The 27,645-nt window shown below is 41.4% G+C and overlaps 1 protein-coding gene across 1 annotated transcript in view; it reads left to right on the forward strand.

The window, feature by feature from the left end:
• Nucleotides 1-10,089: 10,089 nt before the first annotated feature.
• The window catches only part of ROCK2 (Rho associated coiled-coil containing protein kinase 2), a 139,352-nt gene continuing 121,796 nt past the window's right edge, over nucleotides 10,090-27,645 (forward strand). Inside the window, exon 1 of the mRNA XM_044262070.1 lies at nucleotides 10,090-10,244. Coding sequence (XP_044118005.1) covers nucleotides 10,104-10,244 — 141 coding nt within the window. The 5' untranslated portion in view covers nucleotides 10,090-10,103. The remainder of the gene's footprint in view (nucleotides 10,245-27,645) is intronic.

Genomic DNA, 27,645 nt, shown 5'->3' on the forward strand with positions numbered 1-27,645 from the left:
AGCCCAGGGGAGGGTGGCTCATGGAGGTCAGCGCCTGGGGCACAGAGCAGGGTAGACAATGAGTTTGGAACCAGCAGAAGTACCCGGTCTAATGCCCCTATGCAGAGGCGGGGAGCTGGGACGTCAGCTCTGCCTTCAGTCTGCAAATGCTGCATTTGCAAATCATTCTGACGTGAGGACACAGGGTTCATGAGGAGCTCGAGGAGCTGCAGTGGAAAAAGCCTCGAGAGCAGGTCCCGAGAGCAGGTCCCGAGAGCAGGTCCCGAGAGCCCGCTCACACCTTTCGAAGCACGGGGAGGAGTGCCGGTGCCCCAGTCACGGTCATGTTGTTGGGGAAGCAGAGTGTGCGTCCTAGCTGAGGGCTGGGGCCTCAAAGGATCCGGGACTCTGCGCCACTTCCGACAGCAGAGCGGTGATGCCCGCGGCTGGCTTCCAGAACATCTCCGCTCCGCGAGCCCTTCCTCACACTCTGCTCTCCCTCTGGCCGCGAAGTCTCAGACAGCTTCCGAGGCTGGTGGCTCACACCTTCCCTGTGTCGTGGTGGCAGAGTGAGAGCTGTTGAGGTTTGGACGGCTTTATCTCACAGGTGCTGCCGGGCGACGGCAAACAAGGATTGCGTGTGGACAGCCCGGCCCTGTTCAAACACCGTCAGTAAGAATGTCAACACGAAATGGAAAGATTTGAAGACTGTGCTCATTAGCATTCAGCCTCTGGAGGTTGCCACGAGATACTTCTTTCTCTTTCTTTCTTCTGTCCCCCATACCGCACCTAGAAAAGGGCACAAGGATCACAAAGGACTATCCTATCGCTTGCTTCTCTTTTTCTTTCTTTTCTTTTTTTAAAACTCATCCATTTTGATCTATGTTAAAGTAAACTTACAGCATTTAGATGCAATAGTCGATCTTTGTTACTTCACTGATGAGTCCTAGTGAAACCTGGAGGTCATGCCTGACAGCTCCTTCCTCTCCTCTTCGATGCCCAGGACAGGAGCCGGGAACTACCGCAGGACTTGAAAGAAAAGACTCCGACTGTGCCCCTGGAGTCTGGTTGGTGTGGTCCCCTCACATGCACGTCCTTGTTTTTTGTTTTTTGTTTTTTAAAGATTTTATTTATTTGGTGGCGCCTGGGTGGCTCAGTGGGTTAAGCCGCTGCCTTCAGCTCAGGTCATGATCTCAGGGTCCTGGGATCGAGTCCCGCATCAGGCTCTCTGCTCAGCAGGGAGCCTGCTTCCCCCTCTCTCTTTGCCTGCCTCTCTGCCTACTTGTGATCTCTCTCTCTCTGTCAAATAGATAAATAAAATCTTAAAAAAAAAGATTTTATTTATTTATTTGACAGACAGAGATCACAAGTAGGCAGAGGCAGGCAGAGAGAGAGAGAGGAGGAAGCAGACTCCCTGTGGAGCAGAGAGTTGATGTGGGGCTGGACGATCCCAGGACCCTGGGATCATGACCCAAGACGAAGGCAGAGGCTTTAACCCACAGAGCCACCCAGGCACCCCTGGATGTCCTTGTTTTAACACTGAAATCAATTCTGCAGCTGTTTTACAGATAGAGTAGTGGAGTTCAGCTGGGTTAAGTGAGTCGCCCGAGGTCACACAGCCCCTAATCAGTGGCACTGAAGCCTCTGTCTCATATGTCCAACTTTTATGTCCCCCACTGGGTTTTGCAGCTTTTTTCTTTATTTTTCTTTATTTTTTTTTCTTTTTTCTTTTTCTCAGATGCAGGAGAAAAATGGGTCCTCTCACCAGTGGTGATCAGAACAAGGATCTGACAGACTGCTTCCAGATTCTCCTGCTTCCAAGAATGACTACAGAAAGTACCTAGAGAGATGGCCACAAAGACTCCCACAGTCATGAGGGGCTGGGGACAGGTAGGCTAAAACCTGACCAGGCTGAACTGCGGTGTTGCGGAAGAACAAGTGTTTTCTGTCTACTAGTTGTGGCCCCACTGTTTCCACATACACAAGTGGCCTAACTATAAGCCTGTCTATTATGAAATGCCCTGATTTGTTTAAAAAAAAAAAAAAAAAAGTTTTCCCTTGAAAAGCCAGGCCTGCCTGCTTCTCCCCGGCCCCTAGGTTTTCCCAGGTTTTATGCATCCTTTTAGACCTTTTAGACCTTTTAGACCTCTTTGGGATTATTCCTTTCTCATGAACCTTCCCTGATCCCTGTCTAGATGAGGCCTCCTGTTCTAATTCTCTTGGCATCTTATAATTTTCCTTTGTAGCTCTTATCACATCTCTAATGACTTATTTTATGATTATTTATGTCATAGTTGTCCCCTCCATCATCTCAGAAGCCTAAAAAGGGTCCACAGAGATTGTTTCTCTGCTGTTCACTGCTGTGTGACCAGTACATAAATACCTTTGTTAAAACTCCAAATAGATAGTCAGATGAATAAATGAATCAATGACAGAAACGCCTGGGATCCTTTCGGCTTTTGAGGAGTGCAAAGGAACCAGCTTCTGCGGACCACCTCTTCAACAGGTCGGATCCTGAACGAGCTTTCTCTTAACCTGTTCTCATGAAAACCTAAGAGAGGAGCACACAGGGAGGAAAGGATGGAGCCGGGTGCAGTGAGGTTTCTGCGGCTCTGCTCAGCACGCTCTCGCGGAGTCTGCTGCCCTGGCCTCACGGCCTGTCCAAAGATGCGGACCAGCCTGTACTCTGGCCCCCACTGCCCTGACTCCCAGCGGCCCACCTCCTTGGCCTTCACTTCACCAAGGCCCGACCTCCTCCAGGGACCCAAGCAGCAACTGGGCTATTACAAGAGCAGCCTTAGCAATCAAAGGGCCACTCTAAGGGCCAGGAAGTTGAAAGTGGTTTCTCATTTCACAATAAGCTGGGCTTTTGCGGAAACTGAGTGTTAGCCCTGTATTCTAATGACTGATCACTTCACAGTTTTCTTCTTTGTATGCTTTGTAGGCTTTTAATAACTCCGATCGTAAACCACCTAATTACAAACGGTGGCCTGTGGATTGCGAAAATGTCTCCCCAACTGGCCTCCTTCCACTTTGCTTCATCGTAGGGCAGCTGAGTCCCAGGTGCCAGCCCCATTGTGTCTGTAATTAGTGATGAGTTCCCTAGTGCCCACCACAGGAGGTGACAGAATGGGCGGATGGTGGCCTCTGTCAGGACCTTTTGTTACAGCGAGTCCTGGAGGACAGCTCTGGCTTAGTGATGTTACCCAGCATGTTAGGACAGACTCTAGGCCTTTCCTGCTCTGGCGTCAATGAATCTTCTCTGCTGTCCTTCTAACCATGCAGGTGCCTACGCTCTAGTCATTACTTATTTTCCCTTTTAGTTATTTCCTAGTTTCCCCCACCTGTCCTTGTTTTGCTTGGAAGACTGCTCTCTCTCCCCGTTTCTGAACCGCACTGAATTTTAAGGCCCCAGGTCACATGCCCCCTCCTTTTCCTGATCCCCTGCTAGAAGATACCCCTTGCTCCAGGATCCCTTATTCTCTTGGCATATTATTTGTGAATGTCTTCAGGCAGTTACCTTTCTGGAATTACAATTATTTGTGGGGTTTTGGGGTATATACATTGATCCAACCATCTGGTCATTAAACAATTCAATTACCTATTCAATTACCATTTCTTCATTGCAAAGTCTGAGTAGGAAGAATCCATACCCAGCTCCTCTGTGTACCTGCTGAAGAACCAGCACAATGCTGAAGTTGAATTGAGAAGGAAAGCATAACATAGGGGACTGGATTGGAAGATGTGTGACTTCCGAGGTGGTTGGTGCTTGGTGGACTGGAAGGGAAAAGACAGGGAGGTGGAATGGCACCAGCAAAGCTCAGAGGTGGGGAGGATATGGTTTCTTCTGGGAACATTGTGCCCTGGGAACAGTGTGTGAACAGTATGGGTTCACATTTGCTGGACCAAAGTGTTTTGAAGAATGGAATGATAGGAAAGGACACTTTACATGGTGGAGGCAAATGATGGGAAGTCACTAATTTACTCTAGACACACAATAGACCCATTCTGGGGGGACGTTAAGACCACCAAGAGAAAAATAAAGGCATCGTTTTCTTCGAGTAGGTGAGGCAAACACCTTGCTAACTATATTATTAAAAGCTACAAGGGATCCAGAGCTCAGGAAGGGTTAAGCCCTTCATTCAAAACCAGAAAGAGGATGGTTAGAAGCTTGGTGGATGAAAAAGAAGGGATGACATTCCACATGGATGGAAATTTGCTTAACCAAAGAGCGAAGAAGAGAAGAGCCAAGTATGTTCAGTTTGGGCAAAAGGAAGGAGCAGCAGTGGAAGAAAACCTTCGAAATGGAGGTTGTGGACACCTTGTAGAAAGCCCCAGCTTCCAGGCTGAGGATTTCCTGCATAACCACAGAAAAATCCCATGCGATTTTGGAGCAGGGAAATCCATAAAGCATACCTGAGGCCATTTCTAGCTCACTCATGGGGAAAAGAAGATTGTCACATATGACATCAAGGTCTCTTGCCAAACTGGCAGGACCAGGATTGAAGCTGAGCTTTCCAGGGAGCTGGTGAGCTTTCCATTTCTTGGGACGACCCTTCTCAAACATATACACGTAGATATTTTGGAGTGACTTACCATTTACCTCCAAGTATGCTTCTGAGCCGTAACCAGCTTTATTCTCCTCTATCTTCCACAGTATACGGGTGAATAATTTGTCTTGGACGCATCCAGTATCTTTCATCTGGAGATCTTAAGGAGACTTAATGACAACCAAGCTTCATTATTTCTGTTTTGTGTATGAGGAAACTGACTCATAGAGGATACAGCAATTTTCTCATTCATGCTGTGAGTTATTACCAGAACTGTGAATGAAACTTCGGATGAAACCTTATTTCATAAACCATTAAAGCCTGTATCCTTTATAGGAGTGGAGTTTACTATAATAATGACACCTTTGTGTTGAGAGTTCATTCCTTTATTCTGTGATGAAATCTTGGCTTATGTGGGGCAGAAGCACCTCACTACAATGACAGCTTGAGTTATTCTGCAATGCAAAGCAAGAAGGGAAAAGCTGTTGTGTGTTTGGGTGATGCCCAGACCATTCAGAGCTTATGGTTTTCATCCATCGCTCCATTTATTAATTTATTCATTCCATTATCATATATCTGAGTCCCTATTACATCATCTGGAAAATGGGCAGAGTAATATTACCATTAGCAAAAGGCTGTTTTGAGAAGTAAGATAATTTCTATAATGCACATTGTCTAGCACAGTGTAAGCCCTTACTCGCAATAATTATTTTCTTCAAACAAGTAATTCCAAGTACCCCATGGGAACACACAAAAATGGTTCTTTTATAGCCCTATTTAGGGTGGAGAGGGCAAGGTTGCTTCTGAAGGGTAGATGAATTCTTGGGGAAGAGGCAGATCCCTCAGATTAAAAACTGGAACAGAGCAGATGGGTCTCAGGTAGACCAGAGAGGGGTTCTCGGAGTTTGGACTATGAAGTATCAGGAGAGCTAGGAAGGTACTGCTGGGTAGTGGATGTTAAACTGAGACGAACCACTTAGAAATGGGCTGGGGATGAAGAGACAGAGAAAAAAAAACATAGACAAAATTCAGATAAAATGGGGTGGAGTTCCTAAGTCCCTCACATCTACCTAAGTTATGGTAGAATCAAAGCCTTATACACTGAGAGGCCAGCCTGTTTAAATTCCCTACATTCTGTTTATTTCCCTGTTACTCTTCTTTCATATCGAACACAATTTTGGTCCAAGCTCCTACCTATTGCATCAGTGCTCAGGATACGCCGGAGACAGTGTTTAGAAGGAAGCAGCCAGACCTGGATGGAGCCACAGAGCAGCAGGAACCCCTCTGAGAAGGGCACATACAGGGAGAGCCTCTTTCTGTGGCTCCCTGGGGATGAGGTGAGTTTGATGTTATCAGGAAACTCATTTCAGAGAACTCCTTGCAGTTTCAGTCTTTTGTGTGCCCTAAAAACTGGGTTTAAAATCTCTCCCAATTCAGACACCAAATGTAGAAACTGTTAAGAAAAATGTTGATAGATTTCATTTCATACAAGGTAAAAAATTCATGTGACAAAAAACACCAAAACCAAAACTGAATGACAGGCAACAGATTGGAAGAATATATTTGCCAACTCTAACACGTTTTAACATTATATTATAATAAGGAATTTCCATAATGTACAAAGATCTCCTCTAAATCAGTAAGAAAGGGGCGCCTGGGTGGCTCAGTGGGGTAAGCCTCTGCCTTCAGCTCAAGTCATGATCTCAGGGTCCTGGGATCGAGCCCTACATTGGGCTCTCTGCTCAGCAGGGAGCCTGCTTCCCCTCCCTCTCTGCCTGCCTCTCTACCTCCTTGTGATCTCTCTCTCTGGGTCAAAAAAAAAAAAAAAAAAAAATCAGTAAGGAAGGCAAACCCAATGGACAAAAGGTATAAACAGGTAAATTCAGAAGAAATAGAAGCACAAAATATTCATCTTCAGTAGTAACGACAGGACTACAAATGAAAAGAAGCTGTCATTTTGTTTGCCCATCAGATTGGCAAAAATTAAAAAAAGCTTATAGTAGTGAATTCTGGCAAATGTAAAGGGATATTCAGAGTTTCTTCTGATATTGAGAATGTAAACTGGTGTAGTCTTTTTAAAGGAGTGTGACAATATCTCTCACTACTTAACCAACTGAGCCACCCAGGCGTCCCTCTCACTACTTAAGGTATGCCTACCCATCAATACAACAATTTCAGGTCTAGGAACCTATGCTATCAAAGTATGTCTACATGAGGGCAAGAATACAAGGATATCAACTGTAACAATGTTTGAGACACTGAAAAAATACTAACATCTAGCATTTATTAGGGCCAGCACTCTTCTAAGCACTTTGTAACAGATGATATAAGGAAGCCGAAACTACAGCTAGGGTGTAGAAACAGTGGGATTTTAGCCCAGTTTGTCTTCAGAGTCTGCTATTAACTATGCTAAGAGAAGAAAATAAAGGTCTGGTACATCCGTACCATGAAATACAGTATAGCAGTTCAAAAGAATTAGGTTTACAGACATCGAGACCAAAGACATTATTAAAAAGAAAAGAGTCAACTTCCAAAAGACTATAAGGTCAGATGTATGGGAAAAAAGATACATTTGTGTGTATATAAAAATACATACGTATGAGAAAAGGTAAAGGCCTTGACTGGAAAGAGAACTTGCGTGGTGGTATGTAGGGAGACTCAAGAGATTAATTTTTTTAATTTTTATTTTATTTTATTTATTTGTTGGACAGACAGAGATCACAAGCAGGTAGAGAGGCAGGCAGAGAGAGAGGTAGGGGAAGCAGGCTCCCTGCTGAGCAGAGTCCGATGTGGGGCTGGATCCCAGGACCCTGAGATCATGACCTGAGCCAAAGGAAGAGGCTTAACCCACTGAGCCACCCAGGCACCCCAGAGAGAGATTAATTTTTTGAGGCATGTTTTATATACCTGTGGTTTCTTTTAATTTTTACAAGAATCCATTTGTGTGTTACTTTGATAAAAAAAAGAATTGTTGGGTAGAACAAAAAAATAAATAATAAAACAAAAACGGTTTAACTCATATCAAGAGATCAGTTTTTTCCCTATGTAGACAATAGTGCACATCTTGGTTAACAATCTTCTACAGTATGGTCTTTCCTAGTATATGCATAGATGCCTTTTCTCTGTATCTTGCTGATGACTACCTGTTCTTTTCAAATAAGGTGTTTATGTCCAGTATTTAGGACCATGACTCCCTGTTAGCCCACCACGCTCCATAAAAATATAGTCAGTTATTGAAAAATTAATTTGGAACCGGAGAATCACCTGGTCATCCTTTTGCTTTGCATATTTTAGTATCTTCAGGGAAAAGGATCTATAATCATGTATTATCTCTTCTGCAACAGCAGAAGTCTCTGGTTCACTTTGTTTTCCTGGTGTGATTGTAGAAGTATGAATGAGTCACTCAACATACAGATTTAAAGGGCTTACCTTAGGACCAGCAGTCAGTGTAATTATCTGAGAGGAAAAGGCTATATTGGATCGTTCAGGGCCTCTTCCTGCCTAAGTCCGAGGGTGGGTGGCTTTAACACGAAGCAAAAGATGCTGCTGCTGAACATTTACTGATTAACTTGCTACTTTTACAAGGTTACAGCTTTGGAACTCAGCTGCAGATCTCTGTGAGCTTATCTCTGACATGCTAGTGGGAAGAGTTCTTGAGATTGTTATTACTTAATGGAGAGTAGATTAGAGCTTTTTTACAGTGGTCCAGCTAAGTAGTTTCTCAATTCTTGAAATTTTAATGTTCTCTTAAGCACCTTTATAGAAAAAAAAATTCTTCACTTAAAAACAACCGTATTCTCTTGTTCTGGCAGCTGCTCATTTTGCATAGTTTTTAGTGGATACAAACTATTTTCTATCTGTTGTTCATGTAACCCTACTTCCAATACATCTTTTCAGGTACTTGCCAAAATTTCAGGCATTTGACATAAATCCAACATACATACCTGCCGGGATTCTGTTAAGGTGACAGAGTTTGCTTGGATTATCCCTCAGCTGTTGGACAGCTGGGCCCCTTCCCAGGTTTTGGTCATTATGAACATTCTGAACAGCCCCGCTATAAACATCTCTATGCAAGTTCTCCGCCCCCCTTTCCACCCTGGATTATTTCCTTAGACATGGACTTCCTTAAATGGATTTACTGGGTCAAAGGGGCTCAGTGAACAACTTTATAGCTCCTGGCACATATTTTTCAGATTGCGCCCTGGGTGGATCTGACCAATGGCACGGGCCGCGAGAGGGTAGGAATGCGGAGCAGCGGCCCCTCTAACCGCTCTTCTTCCGTCCCCCAAAAGGCAAGGACCCGGAGAAGGCCTGCGGAGGGAAGCCTTTTTCCATCGCCCTCGTATCCTCCTCCTGACTAGTGTTTATGCCCCGGCTGGGAGAAGACAGCTGCGGACCAGCACGAAGGTTTTCGGCTTCCAGGACTTCTGCCCTGGGGCTGAAGCAACTCTTCCCGGCCCTCCTCACCGGGACCTGGGGTCCAGTTTCCGATTCCCACGGCACACTCCCCCAGCTTTTCCACTAAAACCTTCCCGGCCCAGGCAGGCCCCTCGCCAGCGCAGAGCCCAGCAGGCGAGGGCAGCGACTGGCGGTCGCTATTATTTTGGCGCGGGTGATGCAAGGCCCGCATAGCTGCGCGCTGAGTCAGCGGGGGCGGGCCGACCCCCCCCCCCACCTCCCCGACCCCCCGGGCGCGGCGGCGGCGGCGGGACCGGGCAGTGGGGGTGGGAGGGCCGGCCCCCGAGTCCGCGGAGTCGTCCTCCCGGGCAGGGTCAGGCGGGAGCCCGGCCGCAAAAGACCCCAGCCCCGGGCGCGCTCTCCCCTCCCCGGCGGATCAAGCGAGGCGGTCACCGCGCGCCCGGCCGTTTGCCCTCGGAGAACTCAAAGAGGGGGAGGAGGAAGCGGGGAAGGAAGGAGGATCCAAAAGGAGAAACGCGAAGCGGGACCGGCGGGAGGAAAAGCAAAAAAAATGGAGAAGGGGCAACAGGAGGCGGAGGCCGGCGGGCGGGGGCGGCGGCGCGCGCGGCGGGGCGGGGCGGGGCGAGCGGGGGCGCGCGCCGGCGGCCGCGGCCCGAGGGGCTTGTGGGTAGCGGCTGCGCGCGGCCGGAGACGGGAGCCGTGCGGGAGTGTGTGAGGGGAGCGGGCTTGTGGGACCGAGGCTGCCCCGGCGAGCATGGGGGCGGGCTGGCGGTGGCCGTAGTTGTCGGAGCCCGGGCTTCAGCCTCTCGGAGCGCCAGAGGGCGGGGCGGCCCACCCCGGCGGCGGCCGCGCCGCTTCCCCGCTCCCGCCCTCGAAGTCCTGAGGGAGCTCGCGGCGGACGAGCGGACCGGGCGGCGCGAATCTGACTGAGGGGCGGGGACGCCGTCTGCTCTTCGCGGCTCCCGGCCGGGCCGGGCGGCCCCCCGAGACCACCCCAGGCCCCGACCGGCGCTGAGAGCCGAAGCCGGAGCTCGAGGCGGGCGGTGGGCCGTGGCGGAGCCCCGCCCGGAGCCGGCGGTTCGGGGGCGGCGCTAGGCCCCGAGGCGCCCGGGCCGGAGCGCGGGGAGCGGGAGTGCGGGGCCGGGCGGCGGCGGCATGAGCCGGCCCCCGGCGACGGGGAAAATGCCCGGCGCCCCCGAGGCCGTGCCGGGGGACGGGGCGGGCGTGAGCCGCCAGAGGAAGCTGGAGGCGCTGATCCGAGACCCTCGCTCGCCCATCAACGTGGAGAGCTTGCTGGTAGGTGGCCGGGGCCCGGGCGCCCTCCCCGCTCTCGTGGCGCCTGCCTCGGATCCCCCTCTGTGCCCACCCACCCGTGGGAGGGAGGTCTCGCCCCACCCCGTCCCGCTTCCGGCAGCCGGGCCCGGGTGGGAGGCCGGAGACTTCTGCGACCGGGTTCCAGCAGTGGAGACCCGCGTTTGGTCCTTCCCTTCTCCCTCCTGGAGCGGGTGTCATCCCGGCTGCCTCCGTCTCGGAGCCCTGGGAGGAAACATTCCCTCTCCTCCTTCCCGCCTCTCCCCTCGCTTTGGGGAGGTAGGGAGCAGGATTTGCTGTCTTAGATTCACCGGACTGGGCAGTTCGGAAGAATGGCATGCTGCGTGGGGACGTGGGTCGGAGCAGGGAAACCTGATGCTCTCCCTGTTGGGAGGACCCACCTGGGGTCGATGACAAAGAGCCGGAGCCCAAGAATCGGCCTGAATTGTCGAGTAGAACAAATCTCTTCTTTTCATTGCGTCTCTTTCTTAAGGCAGGCTGTGGAATACAAATTAATAACTTCGTGAAGGCCGCGAGTTGGCTCTTGCTTAAGAAAGGAGTGTGTTTCACGAATTAGAAATGCACCAGGGAATGCCTTCTCATTTCTTATTTTTGTTAGGATGCACGATTGTATTTCACCGTTTCGCGCGCAGTAGGGATGTATTTATGGGAAAAGGGGGTGCGGATGGTTACCTCGGGGAGGAGGAGGAAGTGGAAAAGATGCTCTGGATATTAAATTAACTCGGGAGGGCTAGAATTTGTGTGGGTGATTCTTGGACCCTTAGGTATTCTTTGCCAGAACTCCTGTGCAGTCCTCCTCGCGGCTGGAGAAAGCTAGTGACCGAAAGCTGAGAAAAACTGGGTCTCCTCCCAGTTTGCCAGTGATTAACTGACTTTTCTTCAGAAGTCACTGGTTATCCTTTGAGGTTTCTGGAATCATTTGCAGAGTGACTCAGTGAGTGGTGTTTGGCCAAAGTGCAGGAACTCACCGAAGAGTGTGTCTCTCTGTACAATGAGCAGAACGTAGTGATGTACTGTGTTCTGTCGGAGGTCTTTGACGATGTCTTTCACCGATTTTCGCATTCGTGTGTAGTTTGTGTGTTCTCATGGCATGGTGACCCCCTGCTCCCTCTTTAGCAGTCTTCATCTGGGTGTAGGACTGGTTGCGTGGAGGGCATAACTTCTCCTAAGCCAAAGCAGAGACTCCGGGCTTCACTCCCAACATTTTCACTTTGGTATTTTGCTAGCAAAACTTTGACCCAAGGCCAGAAAGTTCAGTTAAAAATAGTACCGCAAGTATTCATCAGGTTCAGATTCAATCCCAGATAGAATTTTTTTGCGGCACTTTTTTACTGCACTTTCATCTCGTGGGTCTTTACTGATATTAATTACAATTATTCGGGTTATTCTGTGCAGGATACCGGAATATCCTAAGCTAATTATTTCTGTAATATGTTCACCCTTTCTTTTTTGTTAAAGTGTTTTCTAAATTATTAAAATGAAGGCTGTTTTTAAAAGTGAAACATTACACGATTAGTAAACAGTTTGGTCCATCCATGTATTGAGTGCTCAAAACAGCCAAGACACTTTACACTTTTGTTAAGGTGATGTATTGTTGGTGTGAGAATTGACATTAGATGTTGCTGACTGGACAGACTCTGCTATTGCTGTTTTTAGTTGATTAAATATTGCGGTTCCGAGTTGAAGTAAATCTGACCAGGCCAAAAGTTGTCCCTTACTCTTTTCTTTGGAACAAGGTTGCAGTGCTTCTGTTGCAAATTGATGAGCTGAAAAATTTTTTAAAGCTGTGTTACAGTAAGTTAGCTTTAAATTATGTGTATTGGACAAAATACTAGAATGAGTTTGGCTTTTTTGTGCTAAAATTTACCATTTTAACCATTTTTAAGTGTTCAATTCAGTGGCATTAATTACATTCGTGTCATTGTGCAACCGTCTCCACTATTCATTTCCAGAAATTTTTGTCTTTCCAAACAAACTCCATGAATTAATCTTTTTAGAAAATTAATTAATTAATTATTATTTTAAAAAATAAACATATAATGTATTTTTATCCCCAGGGGTACAGGTCTGTGAATCGTCAGGTTTGCACATTTCATGAATTAATCTTTACAAGACTGTTATAAAAACATATTTCCTGAAATAATGGCTGAGATCACTTTAAAGATTTGATACCTTGTGATTTAGCCTGTGCATCACAGTTGATCATCGTTTTACGGTATATAGCATTTCTTCTGGTTTTACTCTAGAAAATAAGTATTTTTTCTTAACCGAGAAAACTTAAGTAATATAGTCAAATAAAAACACAGCCATGAGTATTAGTTACTTCATTTAGCAGCTCAGAAAGTACCATTTAAAATTCTATACCAAGATGACAAACGTATGAAGATGAAATATACCAGAAATTACTGTAAAATTATTCTTAGAAGGTAAAACTCTCTTTGTAGGAAAAAAATGTTAGGTGAGATTACATGCAAAGTGCTGAGCTCAGTACTTGGTACATAGTAGTGCTATTTCGTGTAGCGCATTTCTGTGTGCAGTTAGCATAGTTAATTGCTCTAAGTTTCCTTTGAAAAGGAAAATGGTTTTATTGGCAACCATTTCTTGCTTTATAATTTTGAGTGTGTAGCATTTTAATTTGTATTTGCCATCAGAAAAGTGCTAGCAGTCGTCAAGCATGGGTAAAGCTGGATTCTAAGACTGTGTGTCTCTGCAGATGCTCCTTGCTTTACATAGGTCCTTAAATTAATCTGAAGAGAGTATATCCCTTTTGTGGTTACAGATTATGGGCTGCTTGGTATTATTTAAAAATAGGTTTTGTTTTGTTTTTTAAAGTTTTATTATTGGAGAGAGCGAGAATGGGCAGGGCTGGTGGGGTGGGAGGGTGGCGGGTGGCTGGGGGGGGTGCGGGGGGAGTCCGAGAAAGGGGCAGAGGGAGAGGAGAGAATCCCAGATAGATTCCATGGAGCACAGAGTCTGACCAGGCTCGATCTCATGACCCTGAGATTTCAACCTGGACCAAAACCAAGGGTGGGACGCTTAACTGACTCTGCCACCCAGCTCCCCAAAAATAGAGTTTTGGGAGAGGTTTGTTTCTGTAATACTTTTTCTGAGGGGAGGGACTTCAATGGTATGCTTTTGCAATGTTTGAAACTTTTGGGTAAACAACCATGTTTTGTTCTCAAGACTCAACTTCTCATACTGCTTTTCCAAATAATATGGTAAAAAGAATTGTGCTTTAATATTATGCCAGAGAGATGTCTTTCTTTCTGTCTTTTTAAAGTAATCTCTACACCCAACATGGGGCTTGAACCTACAACCTTGAGATTAAGAGTTGCATGCTTTACTGACTGAATCAGCCAGGAGCCCCTGAAGATCTTTCTAAAGATCTGTGCCTTTGGGTTTTGATGTGTTTTCCTGAAAGAGTAAATGGTTATAATAACTTGGGATTCAGGCTTGAGTAAACTGTTACTTAAGGCTGGTGTTGGGCTCCTGGATGGCTCAGTCATTAAGCGTCTGCCTTCGGCTCGGATCATGATCCTAGGGTCTTGGGATTGAGCCCTGCTTCTCTCTCTCCTACTCCCCCTGCTTGTGTTCCCTCCCTCACTGTGTCTGTCTCTGTCAAATAAAATAAAAACTTAAAGAAAAAGACTAGTGTTGATGGGGAAGGGTGACTAAAATTTATTTATGAATTTCAGTGACTTGGAATACAAAATGCTTTATTTGATTGATTTCATTATGCCAGTAAACTGTATGAAAATGCTTCTTATCATAGTCCTTAGATTTCAGCTTGGTACTAGTTATCTGCCTAATTAAAGTAAAATTTTATGTATATTTTTTCTACTGTTTAATAAGGATGAATATTATAAAGATAGAATAAAAATTGAGAAGTTGTTTTATACATGTCTTTCTTTTGCGAAATAAAAGTTGCGTGTTTATAGTATAAATGGGATTACTTTATTTTTTTAATTTTTTTTTTTAAAGATTTTATTTATTTATTTGACAGAGAGAGATCACAAGTAGGCAGAGAGGCAGGCAGAGAGAGAGAGGAGGAAGCAGGCTCCCTGCCGAGCAGAGAGCCCGATGCGGGACTCGATCCCAGGACCCTGAGATCATGACCTGAGCCGAAGGCAGCGGCTCAACCCACTGAGCCACCCAGGCGCCCCGGGATTACTTTACTTTAAAACTGGTGTTTTGGGGCACCTGGGTGGCTCAGTGGGTTAAAGCCTCTTCCTTCGGCTCAGGTTGTGATCCCAGGATCCTGGGATCCAGCCCCATATCGGGCTCTCTGCCTGCCAGGGAGCCTGCTTCCCCATCTCTGTCTCTGCCCGCCTCTCAACCCACTTGTGATCTCCATCTGTCCATCAATCAATCAAATAAATAAATAAATAAATAATCTTAAAAAAAAAAAAACCACCTTGGGATGCCTGGGTGGCTCAGTTGGTTAAGCAGCTGCCTTCGGCTCAGGTCATGATCCCGGCGTCCTGGGATCGAGACCCACATCGGGCTCCTTGCTCAGCAGGGAGCCTGCTTCTCCCTCTGCCTCTGCCTGCCATTCTGTCTGCCTGTGCTTGCTCTCTCTCCCTCTCTCTCTCTGATAAAAAAAAACCAAAAACCAAAAACCAAAAAACAAAACCCAAAAAAACCACCTTGTGTTTTGATGATCATTAAAGACAATGAATTAGCTAGAGAGGTTTAAAGAAGTGATGTATGGAATTTGCTTTGAACCTCTTTGAAAGTACAGGTCCACAGTACCTCACCCACAATTTTGCTGTATAAAGAATCCTGAAAACCAAGTTTTGGTAAAATTTACCTGATCGTAACATCTGACCTGATCTGATGTTAGAATAATTATAATCACTGTGTCCCTCTTGGTATAATTGAAACAGCTTTCCTTGGAGAAATATTAATGTGTTTGATTTCAAGGTGACAGCAGATTTGCAGGAGGACTTTTAGGAATGTACTGAATGTGATATATGTACTTTATTAGCATTCTAAAATCCAGGAAATTCATTTTTTTTTTAAGATTTTATTTATTAGAATGAGAGAGAGAGCATGAGAGGGGGAAGGTCAGAGGGAGAAGCAGACCCCCTGCTGAGCAGGGAGCCTGATGCGGGACTCCATCCCGGGACTCCAGGAACATGACCTGACCTGAAGGCATTCGCTCAACCAATTGAGCCACCCAGGTGCCCCCAAATCCAGAAAATTCTGAATTCAGAAACATCTCGCCCCAACGTAAGGCCAGTGTAGACTTATATACATCTCAGACACTGTTGTTATAAAGAAATAGTGAATAATCTTGAAACCGAAATTGTTGTTTTGAGTCATGATCCAATAGTCCTCTTTTCCCCTTTTTGAATTCTGAAATATTCTAAATACTAAGAGAATATAGCATGCAAATATGCATTATGAAACATAAAAAAATTCATAAAATCACTGCCCAATTTAATGAACAGAACACTAGCCTGTTAAAGTTACCATGTGTTGCTGCTGCTTGATCAGTCTTCATGCATTCTCTCATGTTACCCTGAAATTTTTAAAAAAAGATTTGTTTATTTGAGAGTGAGTGCATGAGCAAGGGAGAGGGAGAGAATCTCAAGCAGACTCCTTGCTGAGCACAGAGCCCAATGTGGGCCTTGATCTCATGATTCTGAGATCATGATCTAAGCTGAAATCAAGATTCAGACACTGAACTGAGCCCCCCAGGCCCCCCCTCGAAATTTTTTTTATTATTCCCTTGCTTTATTTTATAGATAGAGTACCACATTTGTATGTATCTCTAAACAGTACTGTTTAGTTCATCTTACTTTTTTAACTTTAAAAAAGATTAAAGTTTGTATTGCATACTACATTCTTTTGTGACTTGCTTTTTTCAGTTAAATTTCTAAGATACACCCACATTGTGGTTTCATTTTCACTGCTATCAAAAACTGCAGTATATTGTTCCAACCTATTTAATGGATATTTAGATAGTTTTTCTTTGCTGTTTTGGACAGAATTGCTGTGAACATTACTGGAGCCCATGTGATGTATCTATAGGCTAAGGTATATATTTAGGAGTGAAATTGTTGTGTTTTAAGATACTCTATGTTGAACTTAAGGTAATGGTAGAGTTCAAATTTTCCTCCATATTATTATTATTATTTTTTTGAGATTTATTTATTTGAGAGAGAGAGTGAGAGAGTGGGAGACCTAGCGAGTGAGTGAGCAAGTGAGCGAGTGAGCAGAGGGAGAGAGAGAGAGAATTTCAAGCAGACTCCCCACTGAGCATAGGCACCCCCCCCCACTCTTGACATCATGGCCTGAGTTGAAATCAAGAATCGGATGCTTAACCCACTGAGCCACCCAGGTGCCCTTACCCCAACATTTTTTTATGGAAAATATGAAAGTACATAGTAGGGTTGAAAGAATTGAGCTGAACATCTGGATACTTACCATCTAATTAACAGTTTGCTATATTTGCTTTATTACATCTATCCCTCCCTTTCTCCATCTATTACTATATCTTTTGTTTTTGATTCATTTAAAGTAAGTTGTAGCTATGGGTATGCTTCTCACTAATTTTTTTAAAGATTTATTTTGTTTTATTAGAGAGAGAGAGAGAGAGAGAGAGAGAGAGAGCGCACACATGAGAGGAGAGAGGTCAGAGGGAAAAGCAGACACCCTGCTGAGCAGGGAGCCTGATGTCGGACTCCATCCCTTGATTCCTGGATCATGACCTGAACTGAAGGCAGTTGCTTAACCAATTGAGCCACCCAGGCGCCCTGTGCTTCTCCCTTAAACGCTTTAGCATGTATTTTTTAAAGTAGAGTTCAGTATTTGTTTAGACTTTTTATTTTATTTTTTTGTTTAGGCTTTTTAAAAATTTACATATAATGCAGAAATCTTAAGTGTACTATTGATGAGTTTTGACAAATTATACACTGTATAATGTAAATCCTTATAAATATACAGAACATTATTACCAACCCAGAAGTCTTCCTTACATGTCTTCTCAGCTAATTCCACACCCCATTCTCTTATATTATCTCTCGCTTCTGATTTGTTTTTTGTACTAAAGACTACTTTAGCCTCTTCTAGAGCGTCTTACTAATAGAATTCTGTATACGGTGTACTTGTTTGCATCTGGCTTATTTAGCTCATCATGGTTTTTGAGATTCATCCATGTTTTTGTGTGTATCAACAGCTTGTTACTTTCTTTTGACTGAGCAGCATTCCAATATGTGGGACCGTAGTCTGTTAGCCATCTATTGTTAATGGATACCTGGGCTATTTTGAGTTTTTGGTTATTATATATTATATACTTTGGCTTTTAATAAAGCTTGCTAAGAACAATCTTGTACTAAGTCTTCGTAAGGACATGTTATCATTTATTTTGGGTGAATACCCAGTAGTGGAATTGCTAGGTCGTGAGGTAGAAGTATGTTTAATTTTTAAGAAACTGCCAGATTGGTGCACTCGGCTGGCTCAGTTGGTGGAGCATATGACTCTTGATCTTGGGGTTGTGCGTTCAGGCCCCGTGTTGGGTGTAAAGATTACTTAAAAATAAAATCTTAAGAGAGAGAGAGAGAGAGAGAGAGAGAGAGAGAGAGGGGCTGCCAGATCTTTTTCCAAAGTGGTCATGTAATTTTACACTCCTACAGTAGTGAATGAGAATTCCATTTCCTCCCCAACACCGAGTCTTTTAAATTTTAGCCACTCTGTGCGTGGGTAGTGGGTAGCTCATTGTAAATTTAATTTGCATTTCTTTGTTAAATAATGGCAATAACTTTTTCCAGTACTTACTGGCCATTTGTGTATCTTTGTGAAACATTTGTTCACATTTTTGCCCATTTAAAAAAATTTGGGTTCTTTTTTCCCTTTATTTTTATTATTGACTCACACAGGTTCTTTATCCGATATACAGTTCTTTGTCAAAATATACGTTTTGCAAATGTTTTCTTCCAACCTGTGGTGTGTTTTTTTTTAATCAAAATCTTTTTATGGTTTTTGTTTTTTCTGCCCAAGACACTTACCTTTCCCCATGTTAGAGTCTCATTTGCTTTCTTCTAGATGTTTCATAGTTTTAGCTTTTAGTTTGGGTCTAGGATAGATGTGAAGCCAGTTTTAGTGTATGGTGTGAGTTAGAGGTCAAGATCCACCCCTCTTCCCCATATTTTCCATATCCATTTGTCCACACTATCTGCCATTTTTTCCCAGCTTTATGCATAACTGACACATAACATTATATAAGTTTAAGGTGTACAGTTGAGACATGTGTATATTGCCAGTTGCTTACCACAGTAACTATTAGTTAACACATCCTTCACCTCACATAATTACCATGTGGTTTGTTGATACTGTTTTTAGTGTGAGAATATTTAAGATTTACTCTTAGCAACTTTCAAGTATACAATACAGTATTGTTAACTATAGTCACCAGCATCAGTTTTTTTAAAAACATCTTTCTTTTCTCATTGAATTGCTTTGGTGCCTTTGTTAAAAATGAATTTTCTAATAGGTGGATATTTTATTTGTCTATCTATCACCTAGTAACTACATTTAATTGTTAGTTACGGTTCTGTTTAACCAAGCTCTGTTCAAAATGTATTGATTTATTTTGTACTTTTATCTTTTTACTTGAAGGAAATGGGCAGGCAACTGTGGTTGAAAACCCTAGATTTTGTTTTTTTGAAGGGAAGAAAGCTGTAAATTATTGTAATTATAAAAACAATATGTTCTTATTATAGAAAACTTATAAATTAAAGGTATAAATGCAAGTTACATATATAATTTCCCCACATAGAGTTAAATTAACGTTTTGGTATAAATATCTGTCTGAAAAATTAAAATAGAAAAAAAGTAGAATGACATTGTATATGTGCTTTGTCATTTTCTTTAACAGAAGCTTTTGTATAGTGAAATTTATCAGGCTTCTCACTGTAGAGTGATTTCTAGCTTAGATGTCATGCTTAGGACATTCTCTTTTTTAAAAAATTTTATTTATTTATTTGACAGACAGAGATCACAAGTAGGCAGAGAGGCAGGCAGAGAGAGGAGGAAGCAGGCTCCCTGCTGAGCAGAAAGCCTAATGTGGGGCTCCATCCCAGGACTCTGGGATCATGACCTGAGCCGAAGGCAGAGGCTTTAACCCACTGAGCCACCCAGGTGCCCCCTTAGAACATTCTCCATCACCAAAATTATAATATCATATACCTGAATTTTCTTTTAGTACTCTAATGATTTTATTTTTAGTGTTATCTTTAATGTTACTTTTATTCCATTTGGAATTTTGATGGAAACTCTGAAGTAGGGGTATTGAAGATTTTGTCAGGAAGTTTGTCATAAATATTAGAGTAACCAAAATAATAATTGGAAGCCTTTGTTTGTATCTCTGTATTGTCTTACAACTTCCTCTTTGGAGAATGGTGTTTGTGGGAGGAAAGAGGGTGATGATTACAGTATTGGTCTTCATTTGGGCATCTTGAGTCTTTTTATGGAAATACTATTCTACAAGTATACAACCCTTCTGAGGGTGCCTGGGTGGCTCAGTCCAGTTAAGTGTCTGACTGTAGATCTCAGCTCAGGTCTTGATCTCAGGGTTGTGAGTTGGAGCCCTGAGTGGGGGGGGCCCCACGCTGGGTGTGTAGCCTACTTAAAAATAAAATCCTATTCTGTGCTAACATTCAAATATATATATAACTGTTAGTGATCAGGGTTACTGTGAAGAGAATGTTGATGACTCAGGGCAACTTATGGCTTTTGAGGGGAAAAAAAGCAATAACATTTTCTATTGGCAGGTTACTTTATTACATAGAGCTTAATATTTAAATTAATATGAAATTATGGTGGTTGGGATCTCTATTAAAACTGTCTCTTCCTTTTCCTTGATTGTAGTTATTCTTTCCTCTCATCTGTACTTTTTTTTCCTTTAAAATACAATTGAATTACGGAGATATGTGTGTAAATTCTGCAACTGGCAGTCCCAGATGACCTTCACTCATCTTTTTGGAAAGCATCTGGATCACAATAGTTAGCATATCTTGCTAGCTCTCTTGCATGCTTACGCTCTTGCTCTCATTCTCTTTCTTACTCTCCCTCTCTTTCATTCTCTTACTCTCCCCCCCTTCTCTGTGTATGTTTGTATGTATGACAAAAAGGAAATTTTGAGATTCACTTTTGGTTCATCTTTGATAATACTTTGGGGGAATGTTTCTTTAAGTCCAAGAATGATTTTATGGCTTATGGCTTCATTTTGATAAGGTATGAATTGTTCGTTCAGATATCTAAAGTACTTAATAAATTTTTTTGTTGTAGTTAATTGATTACTCATTATTCAACATCTGATTTCCCTTATCCTCTAAGAGTTTAGCTTTTTTAGTTATAAAACAACTGATAGAAATTTTCTTTTTTTTCTCTTTTTTAAAGGTTTATTTTTTTATTTGAGAGAGAGATGGAGATAGCACGTGGGGAGGGGCAGAGGGAGAGGGAGAGAACCAGACTCTGCTAAGCCCAAAGCCCAACATGCTCACGACCCTTAGATTGTGACCTAAGCTGAAATGAAGAGTCAACCAACTAAAACACCCAGTCGCCCCAAAAACTTTTCTTTATTTTTAAGAGGTTATGGACTTGGAACTAATTTCTAACACTTTGTTATTAGGGATTTATATGCTGTGGAAATGAATAGCAGAACCTCCTCCAGTGATACTTTTTAGATGGAAACGAGTATAACAGGGTTGGTAGTATCTTAATGACCGGTATGAGTATGATGAGGAATGCTTAATACATTTTGTCTTCTTATGTACTTCTTGGTTTTTGAGTTTATTTAATGAACAGAATATAAGCTCTTTTAGGACATTTTTTTTGTCTTCTTTTATTGTGTTTTGTAAATATTTGTTGAATGAACTAACAAATAATTCTTTATTGAGTAACAGGAGTGATAGCCTGTAGAAATATATAATGCTTAAAGAGATACTAATGTATCCCCAAATAAACATTTTGATACATGTTCCTGTCACTTATTTGTAGGAAGGAAGTTAAGTAAACATCTGTATATGCAAAGAGGATAGGTTTGAGTGATAGAATTAACTGAAGGTCAAGTAGGAAAAGTGAATAATGATTTGGACATTTTCTGGATTGTGGTGAAACAAATTTGTTTTGGGAAGAATTTAAGCTAATTTTATTCAGTGCTTTAGGTGAAGTAAAGATACTTTGTGTGGGCTGCACAGCCTTTATGATTTATTGAGTTTTATCTGTTCTCCTGCCCCCTAACTTTTCTTCTGGTTAAATATATCCAGTTCCTTCTTATAAACCTAGGTGATGCCTGTGTTGAAACAGTGCTTCATAAGTAAGGGCAGATGAAATTCTGGTGGGTCTGTTCACAGGGTGAAATTCTTTAAAATGGTGTATTGGCTGTGTAAGGCAGTATTGATAAGCAAAATTAAAAGAAAGCCAAAGGGCATGAGAAATTTTGATCAGGGATCAAAGTGTTATTATAGGTCACTATGAATGACTTTTGAAAAATTTTCAGATATTATCAAGCATTTTGATTACTAGGATTTTCACTTAGCTCTAATAAAATGTTTATTGTTTATAATAATATATTCTTTCTCTAATAAACCCAAGTACTTAATTTTTTTTGTTCCCTTTGCATTGTATTTAACACAGCTATACCAAGAAGAGAATTCAGAGTATGTTTTTTCTTCTGTATGTAATGGTGACTGTCAGTTAGCAAAGGAGAGCAATATATAGTATCTTGCTTGTAGTAAGTCCTTGACAATTGTTGATTGAATGATAAATACAGGCTGCAGATACAGAGCAGTTGAGAAGACAGTGTCACAGTCTCTTACTTGTTCTTAGAATAAGCTCCAAAAAAGAAGTCTGGCAGTCAGAGTGGTCAGCAGGTGCTGAACGTTGGTATCATTGTTTACTAGATTTATTAGTTCTCTTTATTCTTTTTATTTTATTCTATAATTTCCATTCCATAGGATTTACCTATTTGTAAGTGTACAATATACTGATTTTTAGTAAATCTATAGAATTGTGCCACCAACATTATCACAACCCATTTTCATTAACCCTCCAAAATTTCCTTGAGCGTGTTTGCCTTCAGTCCTTACTCCCAGGGAAGCCAACCACTGATATGTTTTCTGTGTCTGTAAGTTTTTCTTCTTTGGAAATTTCATTCACATGGAATCTTACAATATTCAGTCATTTGTTCTGCCTTCCTCCTCTTACCATAACATTTTTGAGGTTTACCTGTGTTGAAGCATATGTCAGTATTCTGTCCTTTTTTTTTTTTTTATTGCTGACTAATAATCCATTGTATAGATATAGCGTATTTTGTTTGTGAATTCACCATATGTACAGATATGTGTTTTTACTTCTCTTAGATAGATTTTAAGGAGTTGGATTCCTGGGTCATATTGTATGCTTCTGCTTAGCCCCCCCCCCCCCCCATGCTTAACTTCTAAGAAACTGACAGAGTGTTTCACAAAATGTCTGTATCATTTTACATTCCCACCAGCAATGTATGAGGGTTCCAGTTTTTCCACATGTTCAAAGAACATTTGACATTGTTATCTTTGTGATGATAGCCATGGTAGTACCTTTTACTCATGATAAATGATAAATGATGATACTGCTTCATGTGCTTATTAATTTTGTTTTTAAAATTTTTACTAAGGTACCGTGAGTATGGTCTAATAAAAGGAGTTTGATTTTGTGTACCACAAGCCAATTCCAATGTTTAAAAATAGAATGCAGATACATATACATCACAGCCCTTTATAGGTGAAATTATCCTACTGACTAGTGTCTCCACCTGAAAGGCCTAATTACTACTAAGCATTATTTTTTTTTTAAACCTTTTGTGGTACCTTTTGCTTTCAAGTAATGAATGCACCTTGCTGAGCCTTGTAGGCCCTGATAATGGCAGTGCAGTTTCTACCAGTTATTTCTAAGCTACAGATCAAATTGAAGTACTTCTGACTTAAATTATGGTCTTTAATTGTTTCTCCATTCTGTTTTGTGCTGCTCTTTCCTTTTTCTTTATTATTATTATTTGGAGTATCTTGATTAAGCTTATAAACTGATTTTTCTCATCTTGAGCCAACTTTTATCTTTATAAAACTTTTCTGTTCTACATAAGAATGAAAAAGACATTCTTACTACTAATTTTATGACTTTGTTCCTGTGACTGGTAACTACTGGTGTTTTAAACAGTATTGTTACACTTAGCTTTTAGCTTATGCTTTGAGTACCCATCTGAATTTAATATACGGATACAGATGTTACTTTTTGTTCACAGGTGGCATGGATATTGATTTCTGGGATTAAATTATGAGCAGAATTTTGAAACTTAATCAAGACCATGTTCTTTCAGATGTAAAAGTAGCTGCCATACATGTCCATTCTGTATCAGGTTATTACCCTGTTGTTTTACCTTGTGTTTCAGTATGATTCCTTTAGAAGTCATACTAAAAGTATGCTTATTGAAATTGAAGTTTTCTGTTTTTTGTTTTGTTTTTAGATTTATTTATTTATTTATTTATTTGACAGACAGCTCACAAGGAGGCAGAGAGGCAGGCAGAGAGAGAGGACGGGAAGCAGGCTTCCTGCTGAGTGGAGAGCCTGATGCAGCCTTGATCCCAGGACCCTGGATCATGACCTGAGCTGAAGGCAGAAGCTTTTAACCCACTGAGCCACCCAGGCGCCCCTGAAATTGAAGTTTTCTCTTCAGTGTTAGTTTATGTTGCATTTTTTGAGTTTTTATGAGATAACCACAAATGGGACATTTTTGAGCAGAAAGGAAAATTTGAGGAAATAATTCTTTCAGTACTTAAGATGCTTTAATTTATAAAGGATGAATTTTAAATATTTTGCTTGTATTGGTATTTATTCTTCTAAAAGGAAAGTGCGCTGGAGGTGCCTCAGTGGCTCAGTTGGTTATGCATCTGACTCTTGATTTTGGCTCAGGTCATGATCTCAGTGTTGTGAGATTGAGCTCTGGGTGGGGTTCCATGCTGCTTACAATTCTCTCTCTCCCTCACTTTCTGCCCCTCCCCACTCTCCTTTTTAACAAAAAAATAAAAAGAAAGTGTAATAGCCCAACTGCCATGAAGTTTGAGGTCTGCATGATCTAGTGAAATGTGTTTTTGTATATTGAAACCCATGCAAAAATATTTCAAGTATTAAGTGTGTAAACATCAGTATGATTTTGAAAAATGTTTCACCTTTTTGGGATAACTTACAGAGTTATAGTTTGTGGTACTTGGGGTTTTTATATATTTAAATACATATGGCCATATTTTATTGTATTACATAGTGAATAAAGTTCAAGTTGAAGTTGGATGGTTAAAAATGATGTGTTGTGTTTGACCAGTGTGCCTGTGTTGAAAGAATCAAGATTAAACATTTTTTTCTTTATGAATCACTTGATTTCTCTAAGGGCCTCTAACAGGTCATACAAACAGCATCTTTTGGAATTAGTAAAGACTAGAGGCAAATATATACAAATTAATATTTTCTTTCAGAGAGGTTAGATATCAAGTCAGAATTGGGGAAAGAGTTAATGCAGAATTTAAACCATATTGTAAAATTTAACCATATAGTAGCTATTCCAAATTCAGCAAAATTTCTCTGGAATAAACAGAATATTTGGAGTTGCTTTTAAATATCTAAAGCATGAACTTTGAATTTTTGTATTGGCTTCTCAATGATTATATTTCTCAAAATATCACTGAAATTAATGTGCAAATGAAACAGTGATGAACTTCTCTTTGAACTTTAGATGCATGGCATGATCTTATTTGTGTTCAACATTAAAGTTTTTTTGTCTTAGATTTTTTCAAAATAGGCCATCTTAAAGCTTTAATAAATGAATTGACAAAAATTATCCTACTGGATTAAAATAAAAAGGAAATGTATAGCTAAATCGGGAAATTTAAAATCTTAATAGCAATATAGTTTATGTCCTGGCCCTTACAGGTAATTTTATTATATTATGTTATTTATTTATTTATTTATTTATTAGACTGATTTATTTGAGAGAGAATGAGAGTTGGAGCAGAGGGAGAGAAACTCAGGCAGACTCTGTGCTGAGCAGGGATCCTGACTTGGGTCTTAATCCCACTACTCTTGAGATCATGATCTGAGCCAAAATCAAGATTTGGGACTTAACTGACTGAGCCACCCAGGTTTCCCTTACAGGTAATTTTAAGTTACAGATTTTCTAATCTGTATCTGCTAAATCTGATAGCTAAGACAGTGGTTTAAAAATCTTATATATATATATAGCACTCAACCTGAGAGCTTTAGAAATATTGATGCCTAGTTTCCTACCAATGTAATAGGTATGTGATGTGGCCTAGAAATAGGAGTTTTAAAAGTTCCACAGATGGTTCTCAAGTGCAGGAAATTGTGGGAGCTACTGAGCTGAGAGGTGCAATATTGTAGTTTAAAGATTGGCAGAGAGGGCATTGGATTGAAAATGTACCTGAGGGGGAAAAAATAAAAGAAAAAGAAAAAAAAAGAAAATGTACCTGAGGAAAGGAGAATATTTATGTATTTATTTTTCTTTATTTATTTTTTGTGACTCACCAAGGCTTGGATGAAGTCAGAAAGTCAGAATTATCTGTTGGAAGCCAGAATCACGCCCAGGGTATTTGGTAGAAATGATGTCAGTTCCTCTGATTTAGATGTCTGTGGTGGGGGCAGTAATTTGCTTTTGATCAAGCATCTCAGGTGATTCTGACGCAGGTTAATCTGCAGATCCGAGGTTGAGAAATTTGTAGGTGTTGCTTCTTGTACTGACTGACAAAACCAAAACCAAATAGTCTCGATCCCCTTGGCACACAAAATTGTATATGTGGGAAAGGCTGGAGAATGGAGAAGTGCCAGATTTTCTGAAATCTGAAATACGAAGGGTCATCACATTTTCTATCTTTTTTTAGAGCTCCATAGGAATTAGACCAAGGTTTTCCTTTTTCTTATTTTAGAAGGAAATTTAATTTGCTTTGTTGAGCTTTTCTGAAGGAAGAATCAGACAAGATAGTCCAAATAGAAGTGAAAAACAATTTTTATTGTGATAAAATATACACAGGTTAAAATGATGATATAGAAATACTGCATCTTATCCTTTCATGAGAAATATCATCTATAGACACTTACTGACCTGGAAAATATATAATTTTGATGTTTCACATTTAATAAATGGCGACAGAGAAATAGTGACTGTTTAATCACTGACAGTTGTTTTAATTCAGAAAGAAAAATTTCACTAGAAATGTATGGTCCTGCAGAACATAGCAGCTAAAGCAGCACAGTGTATGTATATCTATGAATGTGCCTATGTTTAAAAAATAACAAAATCACACAAAAATTATTTTGTGGTCTCTTTAAAATCAAGCAAAAAAAATACAATGTAGAATATTCAAAATCTTTATGTTAAACTGTCTTGAAATTTTATTTTTAGAGCAGCCTTCAAGTTATTGGTTATGTAACAGTCATCTTACTAATATGTTACTGTTTAGATTTTTTTCAAATGCACATTCTTTGCAGTTATGTCTCTTCACATCATTGGAAATTAGAGAAGACCAGACAGGGGCGCCTGGGTGGCTCTGTCGTTAAGCGTCTGCCTTTGGCTCAGGTCATGATCCCAGCGTCCTGGGATCCACCCGAGTCAGGCTCCCTGCTCGGCAGGAAGCCTGCTTCTCCCTCTCCCACTTCCCCTGCCTGCTTGTGTTCTCTCTCTCACTGTGTCCCTCTCCGTCAAATGAATAAATAAAATCTTAAAAAAAAAAAAAAAAAAAGGGAAGACCAGACAATTTTTACATAGTGCATAAGTTGTCCCTATTTTTCATTTTTTCAAATATTTGTATATTAGACTTCCTCTTGTATGGCCATTTTAATTTTGGTGGTTAAGGGGGTATGTAAGTATTTTAGAAATTTGAAAACATTTTTATTTATTGATTCTTATGATAATAGTTACGCTATTAGAGGAAAAGCAGTTGTGAGTTTTATCTTTTTTTTTTTAAGTATTTAAAATCTTTAGCAACTCACTTTTTGTAGATTTTATCTTGTAGTTAATAAAATTGGACACACTGTGGCCAAGGCAATATTAATATTTATGAGACTATAGAGTGACACACAGTATCTTTAAAGCCCTAAAGATTGGCCACAGTTTATCATTTAAAGTGTATCCATTCTTCCCAAGTTATTGCTGAATAGATAGTAAAATGTGAAACATCCAAAACTGAGTGGTCCTTCTTTGACTGACGAATATATCTCTGCAGTTATCTTTAGAAGGTTGTTACATCTGATTTATTAACATTTCATTGGAAGTGTTTTTTCAGTTTAGAAATATTTTACAATCTGGTCATTAGAAAGT

The sequence above is a fragment of the Neovison vison genome, chromosome 8 (assembly GCF_020171115.1).
Source record: "Neovison vison isolate M4711 chromosome 8, ASM_NN_V1, whole genome shotgun sequence".
Taxonomy (NCBI): Eukaryota; Metazoa; Chordata; class Mammalia; order Carnivora; family Mustelidae; genus Neogale; species Neogale vison.